We start from the raw sequence: 25,008 nt of genomic DNA on the forward strand, positions 1-25,008 counted from the left end.
AATAAATATGAGAATATATTAAGTCATTAAAATACATGCTGGTCTACTTACCTTGTAAATTTCTGTTTTCTATGATCAATTTTAAGACATGTTCTTTGAGATAGGTCAAAAGTACAGTTCAGAAGTACCAGGCTGAAGTACAGTGGTGCAATCTCAACTTCCCAGGCTCATGTGATCCTCACACCGCAGTCTCCCGAGTAGCTGGGACCACAGGTATGTGCCACCACACCTGGCTAATTTTTCTGTATTTTTTATAGAGATGGGGTTTTGCCATGTTGTGCAGGCTGGTCTTGAACTCCTGAGCTCAAGCAATCTTGCCTGTCTCGGCCTTCCTAAATGCTGGGATTATAGGTGTGAGCTACTGTGCCCGGCCTTCATTTCTTAACAGAATTTAAAGTGCCTTACTTTTGAATACTTTTGAATATATATTTAATATAGGAAAAAAATAGATTATTTTGTTTACCATATTTGATGGATAAATTCAGCAGTAATTCTGCATACCATACACATATTAGCAAAGATAAAAACACAATTCTTACTTATTGTATTGGTTACTGGCATACAAATCATATTGTACTCCATGCAAAATTCATGTCAGGTGGTCAAGTTATGTTTACTACTTTAGTGTGCAAATCCACATACATTCACATTAACTGGATGGAAAGTTACCTTAACTAAATTATTGTCCTTTTTTTTTTTTTTTTTTTATAAAAACTAAAACTTTCCTTATTAGTTTTCCTGTTTAATATCTTGAAGTTTAAGATAATGGAAACGTAGTAAAATTTTGCTGTGTGAGACCTTTCCTAATTGAAAATTTTGTTGATTAAAATTATCCAAATAAAGTTAACATATTAAGATCCTCAAAAGCAAATAAAAATAATCAAATATCTCTTAAGTTATGCTTCAGATAATTCAGATATTATTGAGGGTGTTAATAATCAAGTGGGAGTAGAAACCATTCATGAAATTATAAAAATCAATTTTTATAATTAAAGGTGTAAACAATCAAAGTGGGAGTAGAAACCATTCATGAAATAAATTAGGATTTATAGGAATACCAACATAGAACCAATATACAAATATACAACATAAATACATTATGCTAAAAGGCAGAATGAAATAAATAGCCAATTGAGGAGGAAGTGATACATTCTGAGTTGAAGTCTGAAAGTGACTTAGGGACACAGATATAGTTCATTTCAGTTAAACAGATCATGCCAAGGCACAACAAGGTAGAAACATCTCAATAGTAGACTAAGGAGTGAATTTCATATATGGAGCAAGAAGAAATCAGAGTCCTCTCACTCCCACTCCCTTGGAGTGGCATGCAAGGCCAAAGTTTTATAGATTAAATATCCAGACAGTTCAAAAATGAATACAACATAAAAAGACATACACTGAGAAGTCTTATTTTTCATCCCTGTCCTCTTCCACCCCATTTCTACCTGCTTCTATAGTTATTTTTTTAAATATTATTTCTTCTAGGTTTTTAGAGTTTCTTTGTGCAAATATAAGCAAAGGGTCTGTATTCTAATATCCGTCTCCTTCCTGACACAAGAAGTATGATACTGTACTTTTCTGCCCTCTCCTTTCACTGAACAATATATTCTACCATCAGCATGTAGAGGATTCCCTATCAGTGAGCTCTTATCTATGAAATCTCCAGACCTTCATATTCTTCAGGCTCTCTGATATAGGAACTATTTTAGCTACTCTATAAAGTTATTTTGAATACTAAAACAGAGACAAAGTAAAGTCCTAGAAATGAGAAAGTCCCATCAATAATATTAAAAACGAACAAAAGAAATATAAGAGATTCTAGGAAGACCACAGTAGTGGCTGTGGGAATAGAAAGGACAAGATGAGTATTTAATAATTTACATGAGAGAAAGGATATGGGATACAAAGTAGTGAAAGAAGAAAAAGAAAACTTTGGGGAACGACAATGATGATACTAGAAACTATTAATGTGAATATTAGCTTGGGAAAAGCTGTTATCTGCAGAGTGAAGTCAGGAATGGAAGGGGAAAGGTGCTAAAATAAGGTGTTAAACCAACTTTCAGGCCCTCTGATCCTGCTAATCTTTTCTATTTTATCACTACTCACTAAATTCAGTTTCCTCTAGTCATATCAAATAGTTATTTCATTAAACTTTTAACTTTTCATTAAATACTGTGTTCGCTTTTAATTCTCTAGTCTTAGGCTCAAGTTATTCTCTTAGCTTTTGCAGAGTATATTCCTCTTCTACCATCTACTCAGTGAATTCTATTCATTCAAGATCTACCTTCTCTGTAGCTTTTCTGCAACTCTTCCTTCAATCGCTGCTCTCTCCCCTTTCTGAACCTCTCCCAGTGTCCTCCTTGGCCAAAATAACTCATTACTCCTTTATCTGTGTATCAATAGCACTTTATACACCTCATCATAATAACAAAGATCACAGTATATTACTGTCCTTTGTTTATGTGTCTAAAACTGTAAACTCCTTAGAGCATGTCTAATTAACTATTTAACCCTAGGAGTCTAACACAGCACCTGGCTTATAACAAGCACTTGCATTTGTTGAATTTCAAAACCAAGAACAGGACTTATACAGACCAAGCAATCATATTTTTAAAAGTCATGAAAGTAGATGAATGAACTTCTGGAAGTGGAAAACGTAAATAATCTAGTCTTTCGTGACTGAATATATAAAACTCAGCATCCTAAGGAGCGATGGCACATGCCCGTAGTCCCAGGTACGTGGGACGCTGAGGTGAAAGGATCGCTTGAGCCTTGGGAGTTTGAGACTAGCCTGGGAAACATAGTAAGACCCTGTCTCTAAATAAATAAATAGATAAATAAATAATCTAAATATGCTAAATGCCCTAGCATAATCTAATTTCTGTAACTATTCAAAAGAATACAGTTTGGGTAATAAGAGTGACATAAAAAATGAACAAATTAAAAATATAAAACAAAATAACAAGGTCAAGATAAACTGAGATTCTTTGGTAGCTTCAATAAATATTAAGAATAAGTGAGTAAAAGGGGAACATTCTAGACAATCAAAAGCACGGAATACATATTATATATAAGTGAATATAAACTCTGAGAGCCATGCATTTCTCAAAAATCCTTTTACAAGGACATTCTATGGGAGGAATCTCATTAAAAAAAATTCTAGTGCTTTTCTCCAAATTTTGGTCATTAGGTAAACAATCAGACTGATTTTACATTCATTTTTCAGCACATTGCCTCAATTTATATTACATCAAATGAACATTAACATGCTGTGCACACATATGCACATATACAGATTGTGTTAGACATTTGACTGGTCACAGCCCACAGGGTTTGGAAAGAACAAAGGAAGGGAGCACTTTCTAAAACTAGTTTGTCCCTTCTCTCACCAAAAAGGCATAATCTTAAAACTTATCTGACGCTAAAGCTGGACACCGTGCCATGCACCTGTAATACCAGCTGTTCAGGAAGCTGAGGCAGGAGGATCACTTGAGTACAGGAATTCAACAGAAGCCTGGGCAACATAGTGAGACTTGTCTCTAAAAAACACTTATCTGAGAAGTACAGGTAGTACACATGGTTTGCTTTTTGAAAATCCATAACCTGGGACATTTGCTAGATGACCAAGAAAGGACATAAAACAAATTCCCTTTTCCTTCATATAATTAATTGCAGGGATTTTTCCTTCTGTTCACTATTTCTGTCCCCAGTCTAGCTATAGACACTACTGTTCTGGAACTCTATTCACCGCTAGCAATAATTCCCATTTCTTTTTTGTCTTTGCAGATGACATAATTTTTTTTTTTAAATTATACTTTAAGTTCTAGGGTACATGTGCACAATGTGCAGGTTTGTTACATATGTATACTTGTGCCGTGTTGGTATGCTGCACCCATCAACTCATCAGCATCCATCAACTCGTCATTTACATCAGGTATAACTCCCAATGCTATCGCTCCCCCCTCCCCATAATAGGACCCGGTGTGTGATGCTCCCCTTCCCATGTCCAAGTGATCTCATTGTTCAGTTCCCACCTATGAGTGAGAACATGCGGTGTTTGGTTTTCTCTTCTTGCAATAGTTTGCTGAGAATGACGGTTTCTAGCTGCATCCATGTCCCTACAAAGGACACAAACTCATCCTTTTTTATGGCTGCGTAGTATTCCATGGTGTATATGTGCCACATTTTCTTAATCCAATCTGTCACTGATGGACATCTGGGCTGATTCCAAGTCTTTGCTATTGTGAATAGTGCCACAATAAACATACGTGGATAATTCTCATTTCTTACCTCAGTCTAATGACTGGGTTGATGACCAAGTCTAGAGTGATCCTTCTTGGCCTTCCCTCTTCTTCAGACCCCAATTCTATCCCCAATTACCATTCAGCAAAGAGTTATACCTCCTTTCTCCCTACTTCTCAGGAGGTAGAGGGAATGATAAACCTTTCTCTATTGCAATGCTACATTAGGAATATTCCAGAATATGAATTAGACAGGGTTTGTGAGACAGAAACCTACCTACCACGTAATATCTATAGGAAAGTGTACCCCCACAGTTGCAGTCGTGAGCTCTCCGAATTCCTGTCTCTCTGCCAGCATCGCCTGGATGGCCGCCCCAAATCGCGACCCAGCCGCCACTAGCATCGCAGCCTCCTATAAAGGAGCTGAGCCAAGCTGGGGTGCCGCGCAGGGTCCCATGGGCAAAACAGCAGGAACTCATGACTCATGATGTGTGGCGACAAAGGCATTTCTGCCTTCCCTGAATCAGACCACCTTTTCACATGGGTAGCCATCCATGGAGCAGCTGGCACAGTATATGAAGACCTGAGGTATAGGCACTCGCTAGAGTTCCCCAGTGGCTACCCTTACAATGTTTCCACGGTGAAGTTCCTCACACCCTGCTACTACCCCAGTGTGGACACCCAGGGTAACATATGCATATGCCTGGACATCCTGAAAGACAAGTGGTCTGCCCTGTATGACATCAGGACCATTCTGCTCTCCATCCAGAACACTCTCCATCTCCAGCCTACTAGGAGAACCCAACATTGATAGCCCCTTAAACACACATGCTGCCAAACTCTGGAAAAACCCCACAGCTTTTAAGAAGTATCTGCAAGAAACCTACTCAAAGCAGGTCACCAGTCAGGAGCCCTGACCCAGGCTGCTCAGCCTGTCCTTGTGTTGTCTTTTTAACTTTTCCTTAGATGGTCTTTTTTTGTGATTTCTGTATAGACTCTGTATCATGAGCTGTGGTATTATTTTTGTTTTTGTCTTTTAAATTGAGCCTCAATTGAGCCCTTGAGATGTATATTAAATAAACACATTTTGGTCATTAAAAAAAGTATATCCCAAGCTACAATGAACCTAGAACCAGACTTTCAGGATATAACCTACACCTAAGTTGAAGACTGTTTATATTCTAGCCATTCCTGTTTTTTTCTTACTTCTTCACATGTTTAATTTCTGCCATCTTTCAGGTCTGTATTTGGATATCCAGGTAGGTAGCACCAGTAATGCTGTATTATAATCATCTGTTGCTTTGTATAATATAACAAAATAGACATTTTTAATTTATTTTCAGTTATTCAGGTGTGCATTTTGCTGCAATTCATACTGGTGGGCTCGCCACTATATGCATGGGTTTGTCAATGTGAAAAATTACGTTACAAAAAACCAAGATGGTCCATAAAATTTATTTAAAGGTGTTCTATGATACAAGTGGCTGAAAATGTTTACTTGTTGGGTTCCCAAGCTACAATGAACTTAGCTCATGTGCCATAGTGACTTAGGAATCTTGAATAAAATTCCTCTTTTTACTTCTACCTCTCTTCTGTGCACAGATAGGACAGTATACTATCAAGGTGAGAAACCTGGTTATATCTTCAATTTCCACAACAGATTATCAATCTTACTAATTGGTTATCTCATTTCCAAATATATGCATTTTTTCTCTCAACCAAGAGCATCGAATTTCTAGCATTCCAGGCCCAAATCAGAATGTATAACCTCAACTTGTTATCTCACTCGTATCAAAAGTCAAAATGAAAAAATGATACTACAGATTATTCAAAGAATATGCAATCTTTCCACTCCAGATACTAAAAATTCTATTCTTAGTTTAACAACAGGACGTATACAGAGGAACCCTTAGAGGGCAACAAACTTAAGACTTTGCTACCTCAGTAACTCATAGAACTGCTCTCATGGAATTGTATTTAATATTATATCCCTGGCTTTCATGAAAGTTGCTATATGAAACAGTCACATGAAATCTGTAAGGGTAACTGATATTGAATACTACATCATCACATCACTTAATTTATTCTAGATAATGCCCAATATGAGCAATGTCTTTTGTAATGTGATGCTAAGAAATGGTTTGCTTAGAATAAAAAACAGAAAATCTTTCTGACAGAAGCTTTTTTTTTTTTAATCTTAATCATCTCTCTCTTTTTTATCTTGGCTGCGAGAAAATTCAAAGCAAAATTTGAGAATTAACATTATAACTATTGAGCTTTTACTGAATTATTTTTGAGCTTTTATTGGATTGTTTTCATTCTATGTGCTATTTGAGGGAGCTGCCTTAAATCTATTTTAGAATATGAACACAGTATTTAATCTGTAAGTTTATCCTATGTATTGACTTGTGCTAAAAATATTTAAATTCAGACTAAAATGATCTATACAACAAAAAATTTAAAATGTACACAAAGTGATCTTTATAGATGGCAAGTTTAAAAATATAAACAGAAGTGACCTTATTATGATGAAATAGTGAAAACTGCTTTATGATATTTCTGTGACATTTGTAAAGTGTTGTCTTGTTTTCTATGGCTCTCAGAAATCATTTCGTTTTAATTTATTCAACCAGTATGTTGAGCATTTTTTTTTTTTTTTTTTTTTTTTTGAGACAGAGTCTCACTCTGTCATTCAGGCTGGAGTACAGTGGTACCATCTCAGCTCACTGCAACCTCTGCCTCCTGGGTTCAAGCAATTCTCATGCCTCAGCCTCCTGAGTGACTACAGGCATGTGTCACCATGTTCGGCTAAGTTTTGTATTTTTAGTAGATGTGCGGTTTTGCCATGTCAGCCAGGCCAGTCTCGAACTCCTGGCCTGAAGTGATCTGCCTGCTTTGGCCTCCCAAGGTGCTGGGATTACAGGCGTAAGCCACTGCGCCCAGCTAAATGTTGAACTTCTAAAATATATACTTAGAAAAAGAACAGCAAGTTAAATCCAAAATAGGCAGAAGAAAATGAGTAATAAAAATTAGAGCAGAACCAGTGAAATTAAAAACAGGAAATCAACAGAGAAAAATCACAGACTATAGAGGTTCCCTACTACTCTCTATTTTTTGTTATTTTTATCTTTTATGAGATGGGGGTCTTGCTATATTGGTCAACTGGACTTGAACTCCTGGGCTCAAGTGATCCTCCCACCTCAGCCTGAGTGGCCGGGATTACAGGTGCATGCCATCACACCTTGCTTGGTTGTTATTTTTGCAGTTTAAATTATTCTTAATCCTATGGTTACTACAGAGGGATTACAAAAGAGCAAGCCATTCTCATTGAATTTTAGTAGATATATTTTATGGAACTACAGCATGGTAGAGAGAACATGGGACTTAAAAACCCAAGTTAAAATTCAGGCTTTAGTAGATAGTCTTAAGCCAAGTATTCAGTATTTTTGAGATTCAATTCCTCTGTAGAATGCGGGAATATTCCTATTATGTTAAATATCTAACATAACAGTGAAAAAAAAAGTTTATTCTCCTTTTAAAAGAAAAAAAAAACACCCCACATCTTATGTTCGTATTTTCAGCCAAGGATTAGTTCTGTTTCTCTGGGGAACCCTGGCTAATACAGGTTGTTTGCTTTCTCATTATTGAGTTTTGAGATGTCTTTATTCCTCTGAATTTAATCTTCATTAATCTATTAAACTGGGTCTTGCTAAATGACAGTGCTTCATCCTCACAAAAGTAGGTATTAGGGAAGTGAGAGCGAAGAGCAAGAGAAAGTTGATTTCATACTTCTTCTTTTTTTTTTTTTTTTTTTTGAGATGTAGAAGTAGTTCCAGAAATTCACAGTAAGGAGTTGAAGGATATTCCACTCACTGGAGAGCTATCTTTTGTCATACTTGCAATAAAAAACAAAATACTTCAGATTCTCATGGTAATTAATCTTATTTTGAGATGAGAAGAGATAAAAGACAAGTGATAGCTCATCCACTGTCAACTTTCTGATACAGAATATATTTTTTCTCTGTCTTGAAGAAAAGACACCAAGGTAATGAGAACTTTCACTTGATATGTATACTGGACAAGAGATCATTTTAAACACATCAGCACAAAATCCAGCCAGAGAAATGTTCTGACTTCTAGTATAGTAAAAGACCTCTAATGTGATCAGGAGCAATAGTGATCAGTGAATCAAAGTCAGTTAATGTTAAAAAAAAAAAGTTTATGTGAAGAATAAAACAGGATCTATACTGTATGTTTTAAGACCTAAAATATACAGTCTGTCAATCACTGATCTATGTCCAAGACTTCCTCTTTGAGTATAGAGATTCACTGACTGACATTTTTTTTTCTTTCTTGCATAAAGCACACCTATTGGAAATCACCTATGATTTCCAGGTTCGCTTCTTTTGGAGTGGAATAAAAAATTTCAGAGACATTGCCAAGCAATTTCAGTACAATATAGTATTTTCTGAGGTTTTCCAATCTTTGATGGTGAAGGTTTTTTACCTACACCTAATTCAAACAATATTTAAACCATCATGTTCACTGAGTCTAAGATATGCAACTTAGTTTTATAGAAACAATCTTCTTTTCATATGCATACAATTGACACAAATGCATTACAACACAAATAACTCATTAGTAAGCAAAAAAAAAAAAAAAAAAAAAAAAAAAAAAACTAATAGGGAGAGCAGAAAAAAGGCACAGGATAATAAGGAAATTGTTATGAGTTGTCAACATGTTAATAATGTGGCTACTGGCCACTATGGTTTACAGAAGGCAACAGTTAATTTGGTGTGTTGACTAAGTGGAGATCAGTTAAGAGAGTTTCTACTTTATTTTGAAAGCTTATCTTCCCCATAAAAATATAAGGCAGTTGAACCAAAAAATAAAAATAAAAAATCAGTCCTCAGAAGGAACACTAGTGAAAAGCTAGCATTGCCAACAAGGGTTAAGCCTTCTTTAGAGTACAGACATCATCACCTAATCAGATGATGTCTTTAGATCTAATTCAGTCCCTATAAGACTGTCTATAAGAACCAGTAAAACAAAAATGAGGATCCAGTAACAATTAAGCCTTGCCTCACAAAGTTTACTGATAGCTTCTTCTTTACCAGCTATATCCGGTTGGTTGGAACATTGAGATGTGGGTGCTCTTCCTGTAAGGTGGGAACACTGGGGGGAAGAACACATGATACATGATACCATTTCCTCTCTCATCTCATCAACTATGCCTTACAAGTAGGTTACTTTTCTTTAGGTATCTGGAGCTAAAGCGTACTTTATTTGGGTTAGCTACATAGGTGAGCTAAGAATAATTAAAATAGGCTGTCTACAAATTATGTAAGTAATCCCAGAAGCCATTCTTTAACGACCAGCAAGTGGGAAAGTTGCATTTCTATTAGGGATGAAAAAAAAAACAACTAAAGAAAGGGTTTAAAAATACAGATTACTCAAAACAAATGAGTATTCAACAATTTACTCTTTATTAGACCCAAATTACCCAAATCACTAAAATCCTCAGAATATCAATAAAGTGAAAATGTTTCTTAAAGTTATGACAAACTGGTGTGCTCTAATTTTCCACCCAAACATCAATTGCAGGGTAACTGCCAGGACTTCTAAAAAGATTAATTTCTTCTTTAGAAAACGATTGAAGGAAATGTAAGAAGCAGCTATACTCTAAACAAAAGAAGAAATACGTAAAACTAATACCGTCAAATACGAAGAGAAATGCTGAGACCTCTTCATGACACAATCTTCTAGCTAATAAAAAATATTTACAGCTGGGCGCAGTGGCTCACACCCATAATCCCAGCACTTTGGGGGGCCGAGGCGGGTGGATCACGGGGTGAAGAGATGGAGACCATCCTGCCCAGTATGGTGAAACCCTGTCTCAACTAAAAATACAAAAATTAGCTGGGCGTGGTGGCACATGCCTGTAGTCCTAGCTACTCAGGAGGCTGAGGCAGAAGAATCGCTTGATCTCGGGAGGTGGAGGTTGCAGTGAGCTGAGAGCACGCCACTGCACTCCAGCCTGGTGACAGAGTTACCATGTCACCATGGGGGTTAGCCAGGATGGTCTCGATCACCTGACCTTGTGATCCGCCCGCCTCGGCCTCCCAAAGTGCTGGGATCACAGGCGTGAGCCACCGTGCCCGGCAAACTTCTGATTTTTAATTGGACTTCTTAGAATGACCCAACTAGGAGTAGTGTGTTCTACAGATGACATTATTTTCCCTCTGTAAAGCGAATGCCCTCAATAGCACACTTTGTTTAAATCAGATCTTGTGAAGAAAAGGATCTTTAGCAAGATAATGATTCAATAATATCTATTTTTCTGGCTGGGTGTGGTGGAATGCACCAATAGTCTTAGTTACTAGGGAGGCAAGGCAGGAGGATCCTTGAGCCCAGAAGGTTAAGGCTGCAGTGAGCTATGATTGTGCCACCGTATTCCAGCCTGGGTGACAGGGAGAGATCCTGTCGAAAATAAATAAATAAATAAATAAGATGTATCTTTTACATAAAACCACTCAATATCTTGAATGACAAATGAGTTTCTTGGCGTAAGATGCTCTGCCAGAGAACTAGCAACCCTAAAGGAAACACTTTCTTTTATAAGACCAAGAAGTCTTCAAGTAGAATTGTTTAGGTCAGGCATGGTAGCATATTAAACTATCTCAGACAGATGGCCTCTGGTAGCAAAAACTGATCTGAAAAACTCACCTAAAATCATTAGTGTAAAATTATAAATAAGCACCATAAAAAAATTTTACAACTAAATTATGTCTTATAAATCATTTTTCACCTAGACATCTGTAATAGTTTTCTTACAGTTCCACTTTTATTTCCAGAACTCATCGTCCCTTATCCTCCAGTCTTCTTTATTTTAAAACATAAATCAGATCATGTCATTAACCTCTAATGAGTTATCATACTTATGTTTCTACTTTTTGTTTGATCCCATATCCTACCCACCACTCTTTCCCTCCTCAATAAAGCACATTTGTCTTCTTCTACGTTCTCAAACACACCAAATTTGTTTGTTGTAGGGCCTTTGCACTTCTTATTCCCTCTGCCTGGCATGGTTGGCCCTGAGATCTTCACTAATTGGCTCCTTCCTGTGATTCCTGTCTCAACTCAAACATCACCTCATCAAAGGTGATTTCGCTCACCACTTACTCCAGAGTAGGCCTCTCAGCCATTCTCACATCCCATTGCCTCACATCACCCTACCCAGGTTTTGTTGTTCTCATATCACTGAAATGCCTGAAGTTATCTTGTTTTCTAATTTGCTTACTCCATTTACTGTCACTACAATATAAGCTCCAAGAGAACAGAGAACTTGTCTCATTTACTACAGTATCTTCAGGGCCTAGTACAATATACATAGAGCCACTCAATAAACATGATTGGATAAGTAAATTAACTAAATTTTTCTCAAACTGTAAGCTCTAGTCTCCGATCTGAAGGAAATTCTCAATACAGCTCTCTGTTGTATTTCACCTGATGATATATCTATATATCTATTTTTGTATCTGTATCACCTCCACAAGAGACAATGACCTCAGGTAAACAGATCTGAACACCCTTTTGCCATTTCACAGAGACGCTACATAGAGAAGTGAAAACATCAGCAGAATCACCTACAGACTGCAGTTATGCTACTATTCCTGTATGAACCGGAAAAATATCAAGTACCACGATGTGAAACAAAGAAAAAAATTAGGTTGTTGGCGTAATAGAAATTATGCAGGTTTAAACTGCATGCTGCAGGATGCCCATTATCTATGTTAATGCCTTTCTAATGCTTTTATGGCTTTTAAAATTATTTAAATAATGCCTTTAAGTCCCTTCTCAACAAATCCCAGGTGTTATCAACATCTCTGACAGCCAGCAATTATATTCAGCTTTTTAAGCAGTTTCAAATGCATCATATAAAATGGAAAGTAGGGGTCAATATTAGCCAAGTTTTAGCATATGGTCAATTTGCCATGGAAATTCAGCTCCAAGTGTGGAGAACAAGTAACAGCAGAATACTGGAGGACTGATTAAGTAAGCTGAAAATGGGGTAGTCATGAACACAGTAGTGAGAAAAAGAACTAAAACAATATATAGAACTCCCAACATATTTGTTTCAAAATCACAGTTCAATGACACACAGTAAGAAGCTTTGATGCTAACAGATTCATCTAAATTTAAAAGGTTCAGAACAAAGTCACATAAGTAAAAGTGATGTTATTAACGGATATTTTAGATAGAACTCTGGTAAGAGATTTCCAAATCTGTATTACTGATGCCGAGACACAAGTCTACGATTAATACAGCAGTATGTATAGCAGTGATATTAAGGCAGTGCAATATAATGAAAATATCATAGATTCCCACTTCTGTTTACTAAACATGTGACCTTGGAAATCACTTATCTTTCTGGATTCCTAGGTTTCTTTATTTACAAAAAAAAAAAAAACTATAATACTGCTGTCTCCCATAATTACACTTCATGTTACAGTGGGGGCTCAATAAGATAATGAATATAAAAGCATCTTACAAAGCATAAAACCCTATGTAAACCCAAGTCATATTGTGGGGAGAAAAAGTTAAATTTACCTTTATATGTTCTAAAACAGCAGTGGCAACATTTGTATGGAGATCAATAAGTCTTTTTTTCTCAAGGAGTTCTGGCAAAGAACTGCAAGTATCAAAAAATTAAATATTAACCAATGAATTTTCTAAAATGATGCAGACTTTATCCCATGTCTGGTGTTTACTCTGTGGAAACTCAGAACATTGAAACAGTGACAAGATGACAAGTTAAACTATCAGCTAATTTAATCTCTAGGCTTGAATACCTACAGTATTTATTAATACAGATGAAATGCTTCTTATTTTAAAAAATCTGGCTCCCAAATATTATTTCTACCATTTTACTTTCTGATTCCAAATTTTGGAGGTTTAAACAAAATCAAATTAATGGAAACACGTTTTATCTGTATTTCTGAAACACATTTCCTCCCTCCTTCTTTTTTTTGAGACAGAGTCTCTATCTGTTGCCTGGGCTGGAGTGCAATGGCACGATCTCGACTCACTGCAACCTCCGCCTCCTGGGTTCAAGTGATTCTCCTGCCTTAGCCTCCTGAGTAGCTGGGGCTACAGGCATGCAACACCATTCCTGGCTAATTTTCAAATTTTTTTTAGTAGAGATGGAGTTTCACCATGTTGGCCAGGATGGTCTTAATCTCTTGACTTGTGATCTGCCTGCCTTGGCCTCCCAAAGTACTGGGATTACAGGCATGAGCCACAATGCCCAGCCTCCTCCCTCCTTAATGGCATTCAAAGTACAGAAAAACACCACTTAACTTTTAGTGAAGAAAAGAGTTATCAATAATAAAATGAATAATCACTTGCCCTACTTTATCATTAATAGTATTTTCCTTATAAAATTACCCCTATTACACAGTTCTAACTGGTGAAATGAATGAATGATTTCCTATATCTAAGTGGGAACTAAAATCAGCTTAAACATTTAGTTAAATATAACTTAGTTCTTTAAATTCAAAGTTATATTTGCTATTGCCTACAGTTTCCTACTAGGTAAAAATATTAACAATATTTTAGTTAAATAAAAATAAATAAATAAATCCTATCAACAGAAAGACTTCAAAGAGGATATATTGCTCACTTACCTAACAGCTGATGTTAGCTTAGCGGTATTGTCAGAAAGCATACTTATAGCTCCTTCATCTTCACCTTCTAGTCCCTTGTAAAGAAAAAAGGTCCCAACAGCTACTCAAAAATCCAGGCCCAACCATAAAAATCAACACATTCCTAAGATTACTGATATACAGTAAGATTTTAAAGTCACCTAGAATAGCAATTCTCCTCCTCTGAGGTGCAAGCATATATATGTATGACAATTACATAAAAGTTCTAGTAATGGCCAGTCTAATGGTTAGATGACTAAGTCATCAGCTGGTATTTTTTGGATAAGGAGACAGGCCCAGAGACGTGCCACAGGTCACATAGCAATAAATAATAGAGCTGAAATCTGAAGTTACATCGAAGTATGATAGAATGAGCAGCACTGGAACATATATCTCTAAAATGAAGCTACATTATATATTTTTTCAAATCATATTTATATTAATATTTAATTTTCTTCTCAATATTTAGATTTCTTTTTGATCACTTACGCAAGTTGAAAATATTTTTGTTATAAAAGCATTAAATGGCCTTGAATTTTTATAAGGAAAAAAACCCAAATCTCTTTATCTAACAGATAACCCTCCTCTTTCCTATAATTCTTAGAAAGCAAACAGAATCTTACCATAATGCTTTTAAGTCGTTTGACCTCATCTTCCTGTGCTCTGTAAGATTCTAGTTCTTGCTGAACTGATTCTGCAACTTCTGGGAATGGACTAAAACAGTATTGCACAAGAACTATGAGTATGACATTAAAAGACGGATTTTTGTGTGAATTCTAAAATATAAACAATGAAGATTTACTATTTTAAATATACTTATTTGGATTTGAATATGTTATATTTAACAAAGGCAGAAAACATGCAGCATAAATACAACTACATATCTTTCTGATATCTATATAATAAATACTATTTCTTTAAAATGCATATAATACTTTACATCTAAAATTTAAATTTCATTTCTATTTTTCATTAACAATATCATACATTCTCTTCACCTATATGTTTTTAGAAAAAAAGGTAAAATATTTACATGACTGAAAATCAATGGAAGACAAGTCATGGTATATCAAATATCCATTAAATATTCCTACCCAAATTAATACATAATGTCAAAGGGTCCATACAACTACAAAGATACCATTTAAAAATATCACCTGCAAGTAACTGTGAAAAAATTCTTGTAACTCAGAACTCATAATATCCCAGAACACTACTGGTGAAAATAGCATTTGGGCCACAGTTTTGGTGGCCTAATACCTGATGTCTTCTTCTAGGACACTGTGGTTTACCAGTAACTTACACAGACTTTAGGCAGAAGAGATCTGCAATCATGAGCAGCTCATGTAGAAAACACTGTACTAATCTTGAGGTGAATACATGTTGATCATGAAATGTTTCTTATAATGAATATTTTTCATCTACAGCCTAGGGGGAGGCCAGAAGCCTTTTCTCCTTTAAGAAAGAAGAGGTCATGTCTCATTAACAATGGAACAAGAACCTTTCCCCTCTTCCTCAGCTCTGACATCTGAAAATACCTCACTAATAATGAGCACATTTTATCCAACGGAGACTTAGCAGAAACAGGAATTCAGAAAGAATTCTGAGGAACATAGTTCAATTTCACCTCACAACCACAGGTATTTACTCCAGTTCCAGCTGAGTCTATGTTGGCAAAATAGCACTGAGGCCTCAGCATTGCACTGGGGAGTCAGAAACCCTTGTTCCATCCAATTATAATGAACACTTCCTTTATAGGCAAGCTCTCACCCTCCCAGGGCCCTAGCTTTATCTGTAAAATGTGCGAGTTTAACCGGATAATACTCAAAATCTCTGATATCTTTAGGTCTCAGAGTTAATAGAGAATAATTGCTCACATTTATTGAGCGATTTTACTGTACATCAAACACCATGCTAAGAATTTATCTTTTCCTTTTTTTTTTTTTTAAGACGGAGTTTCACTCTTGTAGCCCAGGGTGGAGTGCAATCTTGGCTCACTGCAACCTCATTTAGTCCTGATGAATCTGTTGAGGTAATTATCATAACTTAACCATTCATGGTTAAGACCGGGTGCTTTATGGTCTGCAAGACCTGGGTTTCATCCCTGGCTTTACCAACAAAAGCTGGATGACTTGGGCAAATTACTCCTTTAAATTCATTATCTCAATCTTCTTAAAAATCTTCTGAAATAGGGCAATAGGTAGAATTATCATCTCCCTATTTTACTGATGAGGAAAGTGAAGCTCAGAGAGGTTTAAGTCACTTGTTTATGCTATCTCCAAGTGTCTTTGTGTCCATGTTACTACTGTAGTAAGATGCAGAGCAAAAGAACTACTCCTACTTAATGAACATGAGGTTAAAATTCTTACTATTCAACTGACCTCACAGATTGTTCTTAAACATATGTTCCAAAAAAAAATTCAAAATTTCCATATTTGGATAAAGAGATTTTTTTCTTAAGCTTTTCTCTATTAGGGAATGCCAACTTCAAAATATTCTGTATTCTTTATAAATAATGCCTCTCTAATAAAAGTAATTTCTTGTACTTCACCATTCTGGAGGGAAATGTAGATTATGGAATCCCAAAGGGAAGAGTATTATTTAAAATAAAATTAATTAAAATTAATTAAAATAGTACCTAAAACCGCCATAGTGAGAAAGAGAAAGATAGTGACTTTTCTCCGCAGAGAAAGTCAAATCTTTGTTATGGCGATTTGATTTTCCAGCTTTAAAAAAAGTTGTAAGTAAAAAAAAGATAAAACACATCGAAAACCCACCATGTTGAACTAAGTCTATATTCTACTTCTCTTTAAATAATAAATATAAGGCCAAAAAGAACAGCTGTATCAAGGACACACACACATTTTGAAATATTTTTTAAAAATTGTATTTTCATAATTGTTGATGAACAGTATTCTTTTTCTCTGAGGAATAATATTTTTGTTTGTTTACAATGATTGCTCTAGCCATAATGATCACTAGATAACTTTTACAGCAGTAACTGAGCCTATGAAGTACCCTAAACTTTAAGGGGGCATAGCATCACATGGGATATGTGTATCTGCCCACTGTAAATCACACAGCAAATTAATGCAGTGTTATCACTCATTATTTCTAATGTACTTTGAATACATTTCTAGGCTTCAGGCTTAGATACTCTCTCCACAAGTATCTAAAACAAGTTTTACAAGAGGGCAACATGGAACAAAAAGGAAAAAATCATCCCCAAAATCACAAAAACCAATTTCAGTGAAAGGCAGAAATGGTCTTATAGAGTCAGTGGAGACAGCAACAAAACTGAAAAAGACTATCTGTAATATCTTCAAAATCATATGGGATGATCTCATTGAAAGGAGAAGCGGTCCCTATAAAACAATAATTAACAAAAAACAACCTAGGAATCAGTGAGAAATGGAGAAATAAAGACAAATGTCTACGGACTATCTAATTATAGCTCCCACTCATTGGGTGAATGAACTTACAGGACCCTTTTGAATTTTTTCTCAAATTCATTAAGGTGGATGACACCTTAATTTCTCTTTTAAAAAAATGGATCTTTTACTTTTTGATATTTTGCTTACCTTCCTTTATGTTTTTGCCAAAATTTATCAACCGGAGTTAAATCATAAGACTTCTTGTTTTTTCTCTTTGGTCTAGCACCAGCTGGAGAGTTTTCCACTCCTGAAGATTCTTCCAAATTAACCCTGTTTAAATGGAAATCCTAGGAAAAAGTAATCTTATGTTAAATAACTTTTCTAAGTCTCATCAAAATAGAATCTTGTTGCCCTTTCTAATGTTTCCAAAGACAAAATATAGATCTGAAATTTAAAAGACCTCCTCCCAATCTTTTGTTATATACAAATGTAATTTTGTGTATTTTAATGAAAGTATTAGATGTATATGATTAAAATTTCAAACAAGAAACAGAAAAACATGTTAATATGCTTGTGTATCCTTCTAGAAAAATATTGATGCATATAATAGCACATGTATATCCTCTTAATTTTTAAAAATGGGATTACAGTGTACACATATCTTTTTTCATCTAATAATGCATTTTACAGCTCTTTCTGTATCTGTTGTATACGTACGTCTACTTCACTTTTATCATAACTACACAGTAGTCCAATGTTTGGCTAAATCAACTTATGTAACCAGGCCTCCTGATGCTTGGTCATTTCCAGTAATAAACGTTATCATAAATATTTTTAAACTCTTAGAGAGTCAACATTCTGATGTGTCACTTGACTGATTAATTGCACTTTTAAAAATTACAATAGATGCTATAATAATAAGCGATGCACCTCTTTCACATAAACTTTAAGTCAGGCCGGTAGTTGCTAAACTTTCTTGCCTAGGACTAATTTTATTCATGTGAGGCTTTTGTACCCGTTCTGTAAAAAACAAACAAAAAAAAACCCAAAACCCAAAACCCAACCAAACAAAACCCACAAAAAACCATTAGTTTTTTGTATATAAAAGTAAAATAAAAGTAAGTATCTTTTTTATCTTTCCCCCAACTTCTTGCATTACATCTATGGGTTCCCTCCCAAATAGCAGCATTTTATGGTTCAATGCCAATTAAAGAATAGTGAAAAATAAAACATGGCTATCAACAAGTAAATGATTAAGAAGGAAGATACAGTATGGAGAAATTATCCAGCATGACTGAAATATAATTATCTTAGTTCTAAGGTATCTGTATATATTTTAAATTAATGACTATTCTAGGTCTTAGCAAATTAAATATACTGAATGCAATTCAATCTCCTTTAGATAAAACAAGGTTATCAATACTGACTCTAGATCCTTAACATAAACCTTGTAACTTTCTCAAATAAATGTTTTATAACAGTTTATTTCCTTGCCATTTTTCTTTTTGACATAAAAAACAGGATTTGAAAAATTATAGATGTCTAATTGTCGTAGTGGAGTAACACGTCTATTTTCTTTTTCTTTTTTTTTTTGAGATGGGAGTCTCACTCTGTCGCCAGACTGGAGAGCAGTGGTGTGATCTTGGCTCACTGCAACCTCCGCCTGGTTCAAGTGAGTCTCCTGCCTCAGCCTCTCAAGTAGTTGGGACTACAGGCACACGCCACCATGCCCAGTTACTTTTTGTATTTTTAGTAGAGACAGGGTTTCACCACGTTGGCCAGGATTGTCTCGATCTCTTGACCTTGGGATCCGCCTGCCTCGGCCTCCCAAAGTCCTGGGATTACAGGCGTGAGCCACCGTGTCTGGCCTAACATGTCTATTTTCTATCTAGTAAGTTACAGAAGCAATGAGGCAGCCTTCTTTTACTTGTATGTGGAGTCCATCAAAGAGAAAAATCACAAAAAGCATAGCTATCTTTTTTTCTTAATTATACTTTAAGTTCTAGGGTACATGTGTACAGTGTGCAGATTTGTTACATATGTATACATGAGCCGTTGGTTTGCTGCACCCATTAACTCATCATTTACATTAGGTATTTCTCCTAAAGCTATCCCCTGCCGAGCCTCCCATCCCGACAAGCCCCGGTGTGTGATGTTCCCCGCCCTGTGTCCAAGTGATCTCATTGTTCAATTCCCAGCTATGATTGAGAACGTGCAGTGTTTGGTTTTCTGTCCTTGTGATAGTTTGCTCAGAATGATGGTTTCCAGCTTCATTCATCTCACTACAAAGGACATGAACTCATCCTTTTTTATTGCTGCATAGTATTCCATGCTGTATATGTGTCACATTTTTTTAATCCAGTCTATCATTGATGGACATCTGGGTTGGTTCCAAGTCTTTGCTATTGTGAATAGTGTCACAATAAACATACGTGTGCATGTGTCTTTATCATAGCATGATTTATAATCCTTTGGGTACATACCCAGTAATGGGATCGCTGGGTCAAATGGTATTTCTAGTTCTAGATCCTTGAGGGATCGCCACACTGTCTTCCACAATGGTTGAACTAATTTCCACTCCCACCAACAGTGTAAAAGCCTTCCTATTTCTCCACATCCTCTCCAGCATTTGTTGTTTCCTGACTTTTTAATGATCACCATTCTAACTGGTGTGAGATGGTATCTCATTGTGGTTTTGATTTGCATTTCTCTGATAACCAGTGAGTGCATTTCCTCAATAGACGCAGAAAAGACCTTCGACAAAATTCAACAGCCCTTCATGCTAAAACCTCTTAATAGTTTATTGAACTACTGAAGAATGTATATTCTGTTGCTTTGGGGTGGAGAGTTCTGTAGATATCTATTAGGTCTGCTTGGTGCAGAGCTGAGTTCAATTCCTGGATATCCTTGTTAACTTTCTGTCTCGTTGATCTGTCTAATGTTGACAGTGGGGTGTTAAAGTCTCCCATTATTATTGTATGGGAGTCTGTCTCTTTGTAAGTCTCTAAGGAGTTGCTTTATGAATCTGGGTGCTCCTGTATTGGGTCATATATATTCAGGATAGTTAGCTCTTCATGATGAATTGATCCCTTTACCATTATGTAATGGCCTTGTCTCTTTTGATCTTTGTTGGTTTAAAGTCTGTTTTATCAGAGACTAGGATTGCAACCCCTGCTTTTTTTTTTTTTTTCTGCTTTCCATTTGCTTGGTAGATCTTCCTCTATCCCTTTATTTTGAGCCTATGTGTGTCTCTGCACATGAGATGGGTCTCCTGAATACAGCACACTGATGGGTCTTGACTCTTTATCCAGTTTGCCAGTCTGTGTATTTTAATTGGGGCATTTAGCCCATTTACATTTAAGGTTAATATTGTTATGTGTGAATTTGATCCTGTCATTATGATGTTAGCTGGCTATTTTGCCTGTTAGTTGATGCAGTTTCTTCCTAGCATCAATGGTCTTTACGATTTGGCATGCTTTAGCAGTGGCTGTTACCAGTGGTTTCTTTCCATGTTTACTGCTTCCTTCAGGAGCTCTTGTAAGGCAGGCTTGGTAATGACAAAATCGCTCAGCATTTGCTTGTCTGTAAAGGATTTTATTTCTCCTTCACTTACAAAGCTTAGTTTGGCTGGATATGAAATTCTGAGTTGAAAATTCTTTTCTTTAAGAATGTTGAATATTGGCCCCCACTCTCTTCTGGCTTGTAGTTTCTGCCGAGAGATCCACTGTTAGTCTGATGGGCTTCCCTTTGTGGGTAACCTAACCTTTCTCTCTGGCTGCCCTTAACATTTTTTCCTTCATTTCAACCTTGGTGAATCTGACAATTATGTGTCTTGGGGTTGCTCTTCTCGAGGAGTATCTTTGTGGTGTTCTCTGTATTTCCTGAATTTGAATGTTGGCCTGCTTTGCTAGGTTAGGGAAGTTCTCCTGGATAATATCCTGAAGAGTGTTTTCCAACTTGGTTCCATTCTCCCCATCACTTTCAGGTACACCAATCAAACACAGATTTGGTCTTTTCACATAGTCCCACATTTCTTGGAGGCTTTGTTTCTTTTTACTTTTTTCTCTAAACTTCTCTTCTCGCTTCATTTCATTCATCTGATCTTCAATCACTGAAACCCTTTCTTCCACTTGATCGAAATGGCTACTGAAGCTTGTGCATGCGTCACGTAGTTCTCATGCCATGGTTTTCAGCTCCATCAGGTCATTTAAGGTCTTCTCTACACTGTTTATTCTAGTTAGCCATTCGTCTCATCTTTTTTCGAGGCTTTTAGCTTCCTTGCAGCAGGTTCAAACACCCTCCTTTAGCTCGGAGAAGCTTCTTATTACCGACTTTCTGAAGCCTACTTCTGTCAACTTGTCAAAGTCATTGTCTGTCCAGCTTTGCTCGTTGCTGGCGAGGAGTTACAATCCTTTGGAGGAGAAATAGTGCTCTGGTTTTTAGAATTTTCAGCTTTTCTGCTCTGTTTTCTCCCCACCTTTGTGGTTTTATCTACCTTCAGTCTTTGATGATGGTGACCTACAGACAGAGTTTTGGTGTGGATGTCCTTTTTGTTGATGTTGATGCTATTCCTTTCTGTTCGTTAGTTTTCCTTCTAACAGGTCCCTCAGGTCTAACAGGTCTGTTGGAGTTTGCTGGAGGTCCACTCCAGACCCTGTTTGCTTGGGTATCACCAGCAGAGGCAGAATAGCAGCAAATATTGCAGAACAACAAATATTGCTGCCTGATCATTCCTCTGGAAGCTTTGTCTCAGAGGGGCACTGGGTGTATGATGTGTCAGTCAGCCCCTACTGGGAGGTGTCTCCAAGTTAGGCTACACAGGGGTCAGGGACCCACTTGAGGAGGCAGTCTGTCCGTTCTCAGAGCTCAAACACCATGCTAGGAGAACCACTGCTCTCTTCAGAGCAGTCAGACAGGGACGTTTAAGTCTGCAGAAGTTTCTGCTGCCTTTTGTTCAGAAGCATAGCTATCTTTCATTTGCAAGGTACTATTCTTAACACCTTATATTAAGTCATTTGATCCTTACAATAACCTGTAGAAGCAATAATAAAATTCCCATTCAAGAAGAACTGAGGTATAAAAAAGTTAACTGTCCAAAGTTATACATAAATATGTGGCAGAACCAAGATTAAAACTAAGCAGTCTGACTTTAGAGGCAGTGCTTTTAAGCATTATGTTTTAATTGTATTACAGCGAGAAGAGAGTGAGTGGAATTAGATTCTATCACTTGAAATTCCCTGTAGTGCAGAACATGGGTAGCCTCAGGTGATAAATAGGCAATTTAAAGACTAGAGAGTTACAATAAATGGTTGGAATGACAAAAGTATAGTACGTTATATTTCACTCTATTACTGTTTTTCCTATAGACCCTCATATTACAATAGGGCAAGAAAGTGACTTTACTTCACCCTCTCAGTTTCCCATCCTTGTATCTAAACTTCACTTTGCACAAAAATCATCCATATACAAAGAAAGTAAAAATAGCACAACTGTGGAAAACTATTTTAAACAATAACAGCTACATCTGGGAAGAAGCCTAGATTTAAAAAACTCTAACAAAATAAAAGATATTGAAGAGAAACATCTTTAAACACTTAAGTTTTATTAACTAGAATTTCTAGTGAAGTACTATTTCCATGGTGATGACACAGCTCATTCAAAATAAAAGTTAACTTGCTAGCGAAATTCCTGCTTTAAAAGTAGGAAAGCATGTTATTACTGAAGTATTGATGGAATACTTAAAACACAAAATAATAAAGGAATAAAAGATGTTAAGAATTCTGAGAAATACTTTAATAGCAAGGATATTTCCATTGTTTGCGTAATAGCAAGGCAAATAAAGGTAATTTCAATCTTTGAAGTTAGGAAATTAAAACATTCTGTGCTGTACTCAATCACGTTAAAGCAACTGAACATTTATACACAAATAAAAGACAACAGAATTAGTTTTAACATGGTAGAGTCTAATCTGTTTCCATTGACAGTCACATTTTGCTAACTTAGAAGATAGGACAAAGGTGCCCCAAATCACTATATATAAATAAATCCCATCAGGAAATGCTAAAAACATTGAGAAGCCTTTGGCAGTCTTGTTTTCCTTTCCCCTTTCCCAAGTTAAGAGCACATCAGTTGAGCCAGACAGAGTTAATGTTAACAAAATAATCTCTGGATAATATAGGCAATACCTATTTATGCCGACTTGTAGTTCACAGGCAAAGCAAAATAAAAATATCTTTTATTTTGGCAAGAATTTAACCAACAATCAAATTAAGCAACAAGAGAAATAAAATACAAGGGAGAATCTATTTAAAACTGGGAACACATACAAATACTTCCTGATAACGATGGAATTGAACAGAACTAAGGGATGTGAGGAAGAGGAAAGGAAGCTACCCACTGGCTCCACCAGCATCTTCCACGGCTTTGGCTTCTATCCTTTCTCCACATTAAAGAAATGTCTCATCAGTCATTTGAAGATGAGCACACCTATATTGTCTCATCCTTGCACACAAACTTAGGGAGGATTCTCATCTCCAAAAAGAAGTATTTTCTTTGGAGAAAATTTTCATCTTAGGAGTTAAATAGTTTGGGGAATAGGGTTGACACCAATGAGAGAAGAAATGATAAAGAAAATGTTTAATGCACACAAATACATTTGTGTGTATTTTCTCTAGAGCAGGCAAATATTCCTCCTGTAAATCACAATTGTTTCTTTCATACTTAAGATTTTAATTGTAAAACAAAAGCTATGAGTTTCATCACTTTTTGCCAAAGGCAGGCAAAAGACAAAATATGATAATATATTAAATCGAAGACAGAATTCTAAGACAGGAATAAGGATCATTGTCTTCATAAGATAGATCAACAGACTAATATATCAGGGTTTTAATACCTATAATAGTTTCAGTTGGATTTAGGGAAAATTAAAGCATTATGAGAAAAATTTATTTTTCCTCATCCCTAAAACTAATTTCCGTAAGAGAAAATGTTAAAGAATAGGTACCTAAGCAAAAGGGAATTTAAAACTTATTTTTACTCTTCCTAAATGCTTCAAAACCAGTTTCTTTTCAACATTTGATAAAGTGGTGATAATGCCTCTAATGACAATTTACAGAAGCTCCTAGAGACTGTAATTCTATTTCTTACAGAGAAATCAATTATATACAACTAATTAACAATTTTCTACCCTCAAAGAGCATGGATAACTATGGAACTCAATGAGAAGAGATCAGAAGCTTTACTCTAGAGAACAAGTTACACATCAGATGTTATTTGACATCCATCACTCTACAACAGATACATATATATTAAGATGGGCTTGTAGCTAAAATGATGTAAATGTATATTTATAATGGCACAGCTCTCCTGAGTGGCTGAAGAAACAAAATTCCCAGTCATGGTGATGATATGTGGTTTTAATCCATCTAACAATTTAAATCCAAATATTTTCTGCTTTCCAGTCATCTGGTTTCTTTGGTTCCCATAAATCAGTCTCTCAAATGAAACATAAGTAGAGCAAGGATTAAAACATGTTTGTTAGGAAGAAACAGGAAGACTCAGCCTTCCACTGATGCTTTCAAATTGTGTGCACAGTCAACAGTCACTAATGTAATTTTACAATTTCACAATACTACAACTTGTTATTTAAAAAAAGGGGTTCTTTAACCTCAGAGAATTTCACCATGGAAA

At 36.0% G+C, this 25,008-nt stretch overlaps 1 protein-coding gene and 1 pseudogene across 3 annotated transcripts in view; one reads left to right on the top strand and one right to left on the bottom strand.

The window, feature by feature from the left end:
• SCFD1 (sec1 family domain containing 1) overlaps positions 1 to 25,008 on the bottom strand; it is a 103,729-nt gene that overhangs the window by 39,912 nt on the left and 38,809 nt on the right. For all 3 annotated transcript variants that reach the window (XM_026455070.1, XM_026455072.1, XM_026455071.1), the window contains 4 exons: positions 17,527 to 17,666; positions 14,569 to 14,659; positions 13,928 to 14,001; positions 12,852 to 12,933 (listed from right to left, as the gene is read on the bottom strand). In XM_026455070.1, coding sequence (XP_026310855.1) covers positions 12,852 to 12,933; positions 13,928 to 14,001; positions 14,569 to 14,659; positions 17,527 to 17,666 — 387 coding nt within the window. The remainder of the gene's footprint in view (positions 1 to 12,851; positions 12,934 to 13,927; positions 14,002 to 14,568; positions 14,660 to 17,526; positions 17,667 to 25,008) is intronic.
• On the top strand, positions 4,607 to 5,158 carry LOC116418845 (annotated as a pseudogene).

This window comes from Piliocolobus tephrosceles, chromosome 6, assembly GCF_002776525.5.
Source record: "Piliocolobus tephrosceles isolate RC106 chromosome 6, ASM277652v3, whole genome shotgun sequence".
NCBI classification, from domain to species: Eukaryota; Metazoa; Chordata; class Mammalia; order Primates; family Cercopithecidae; genus Piliocolobus; species Piliocolobus tephrosceles.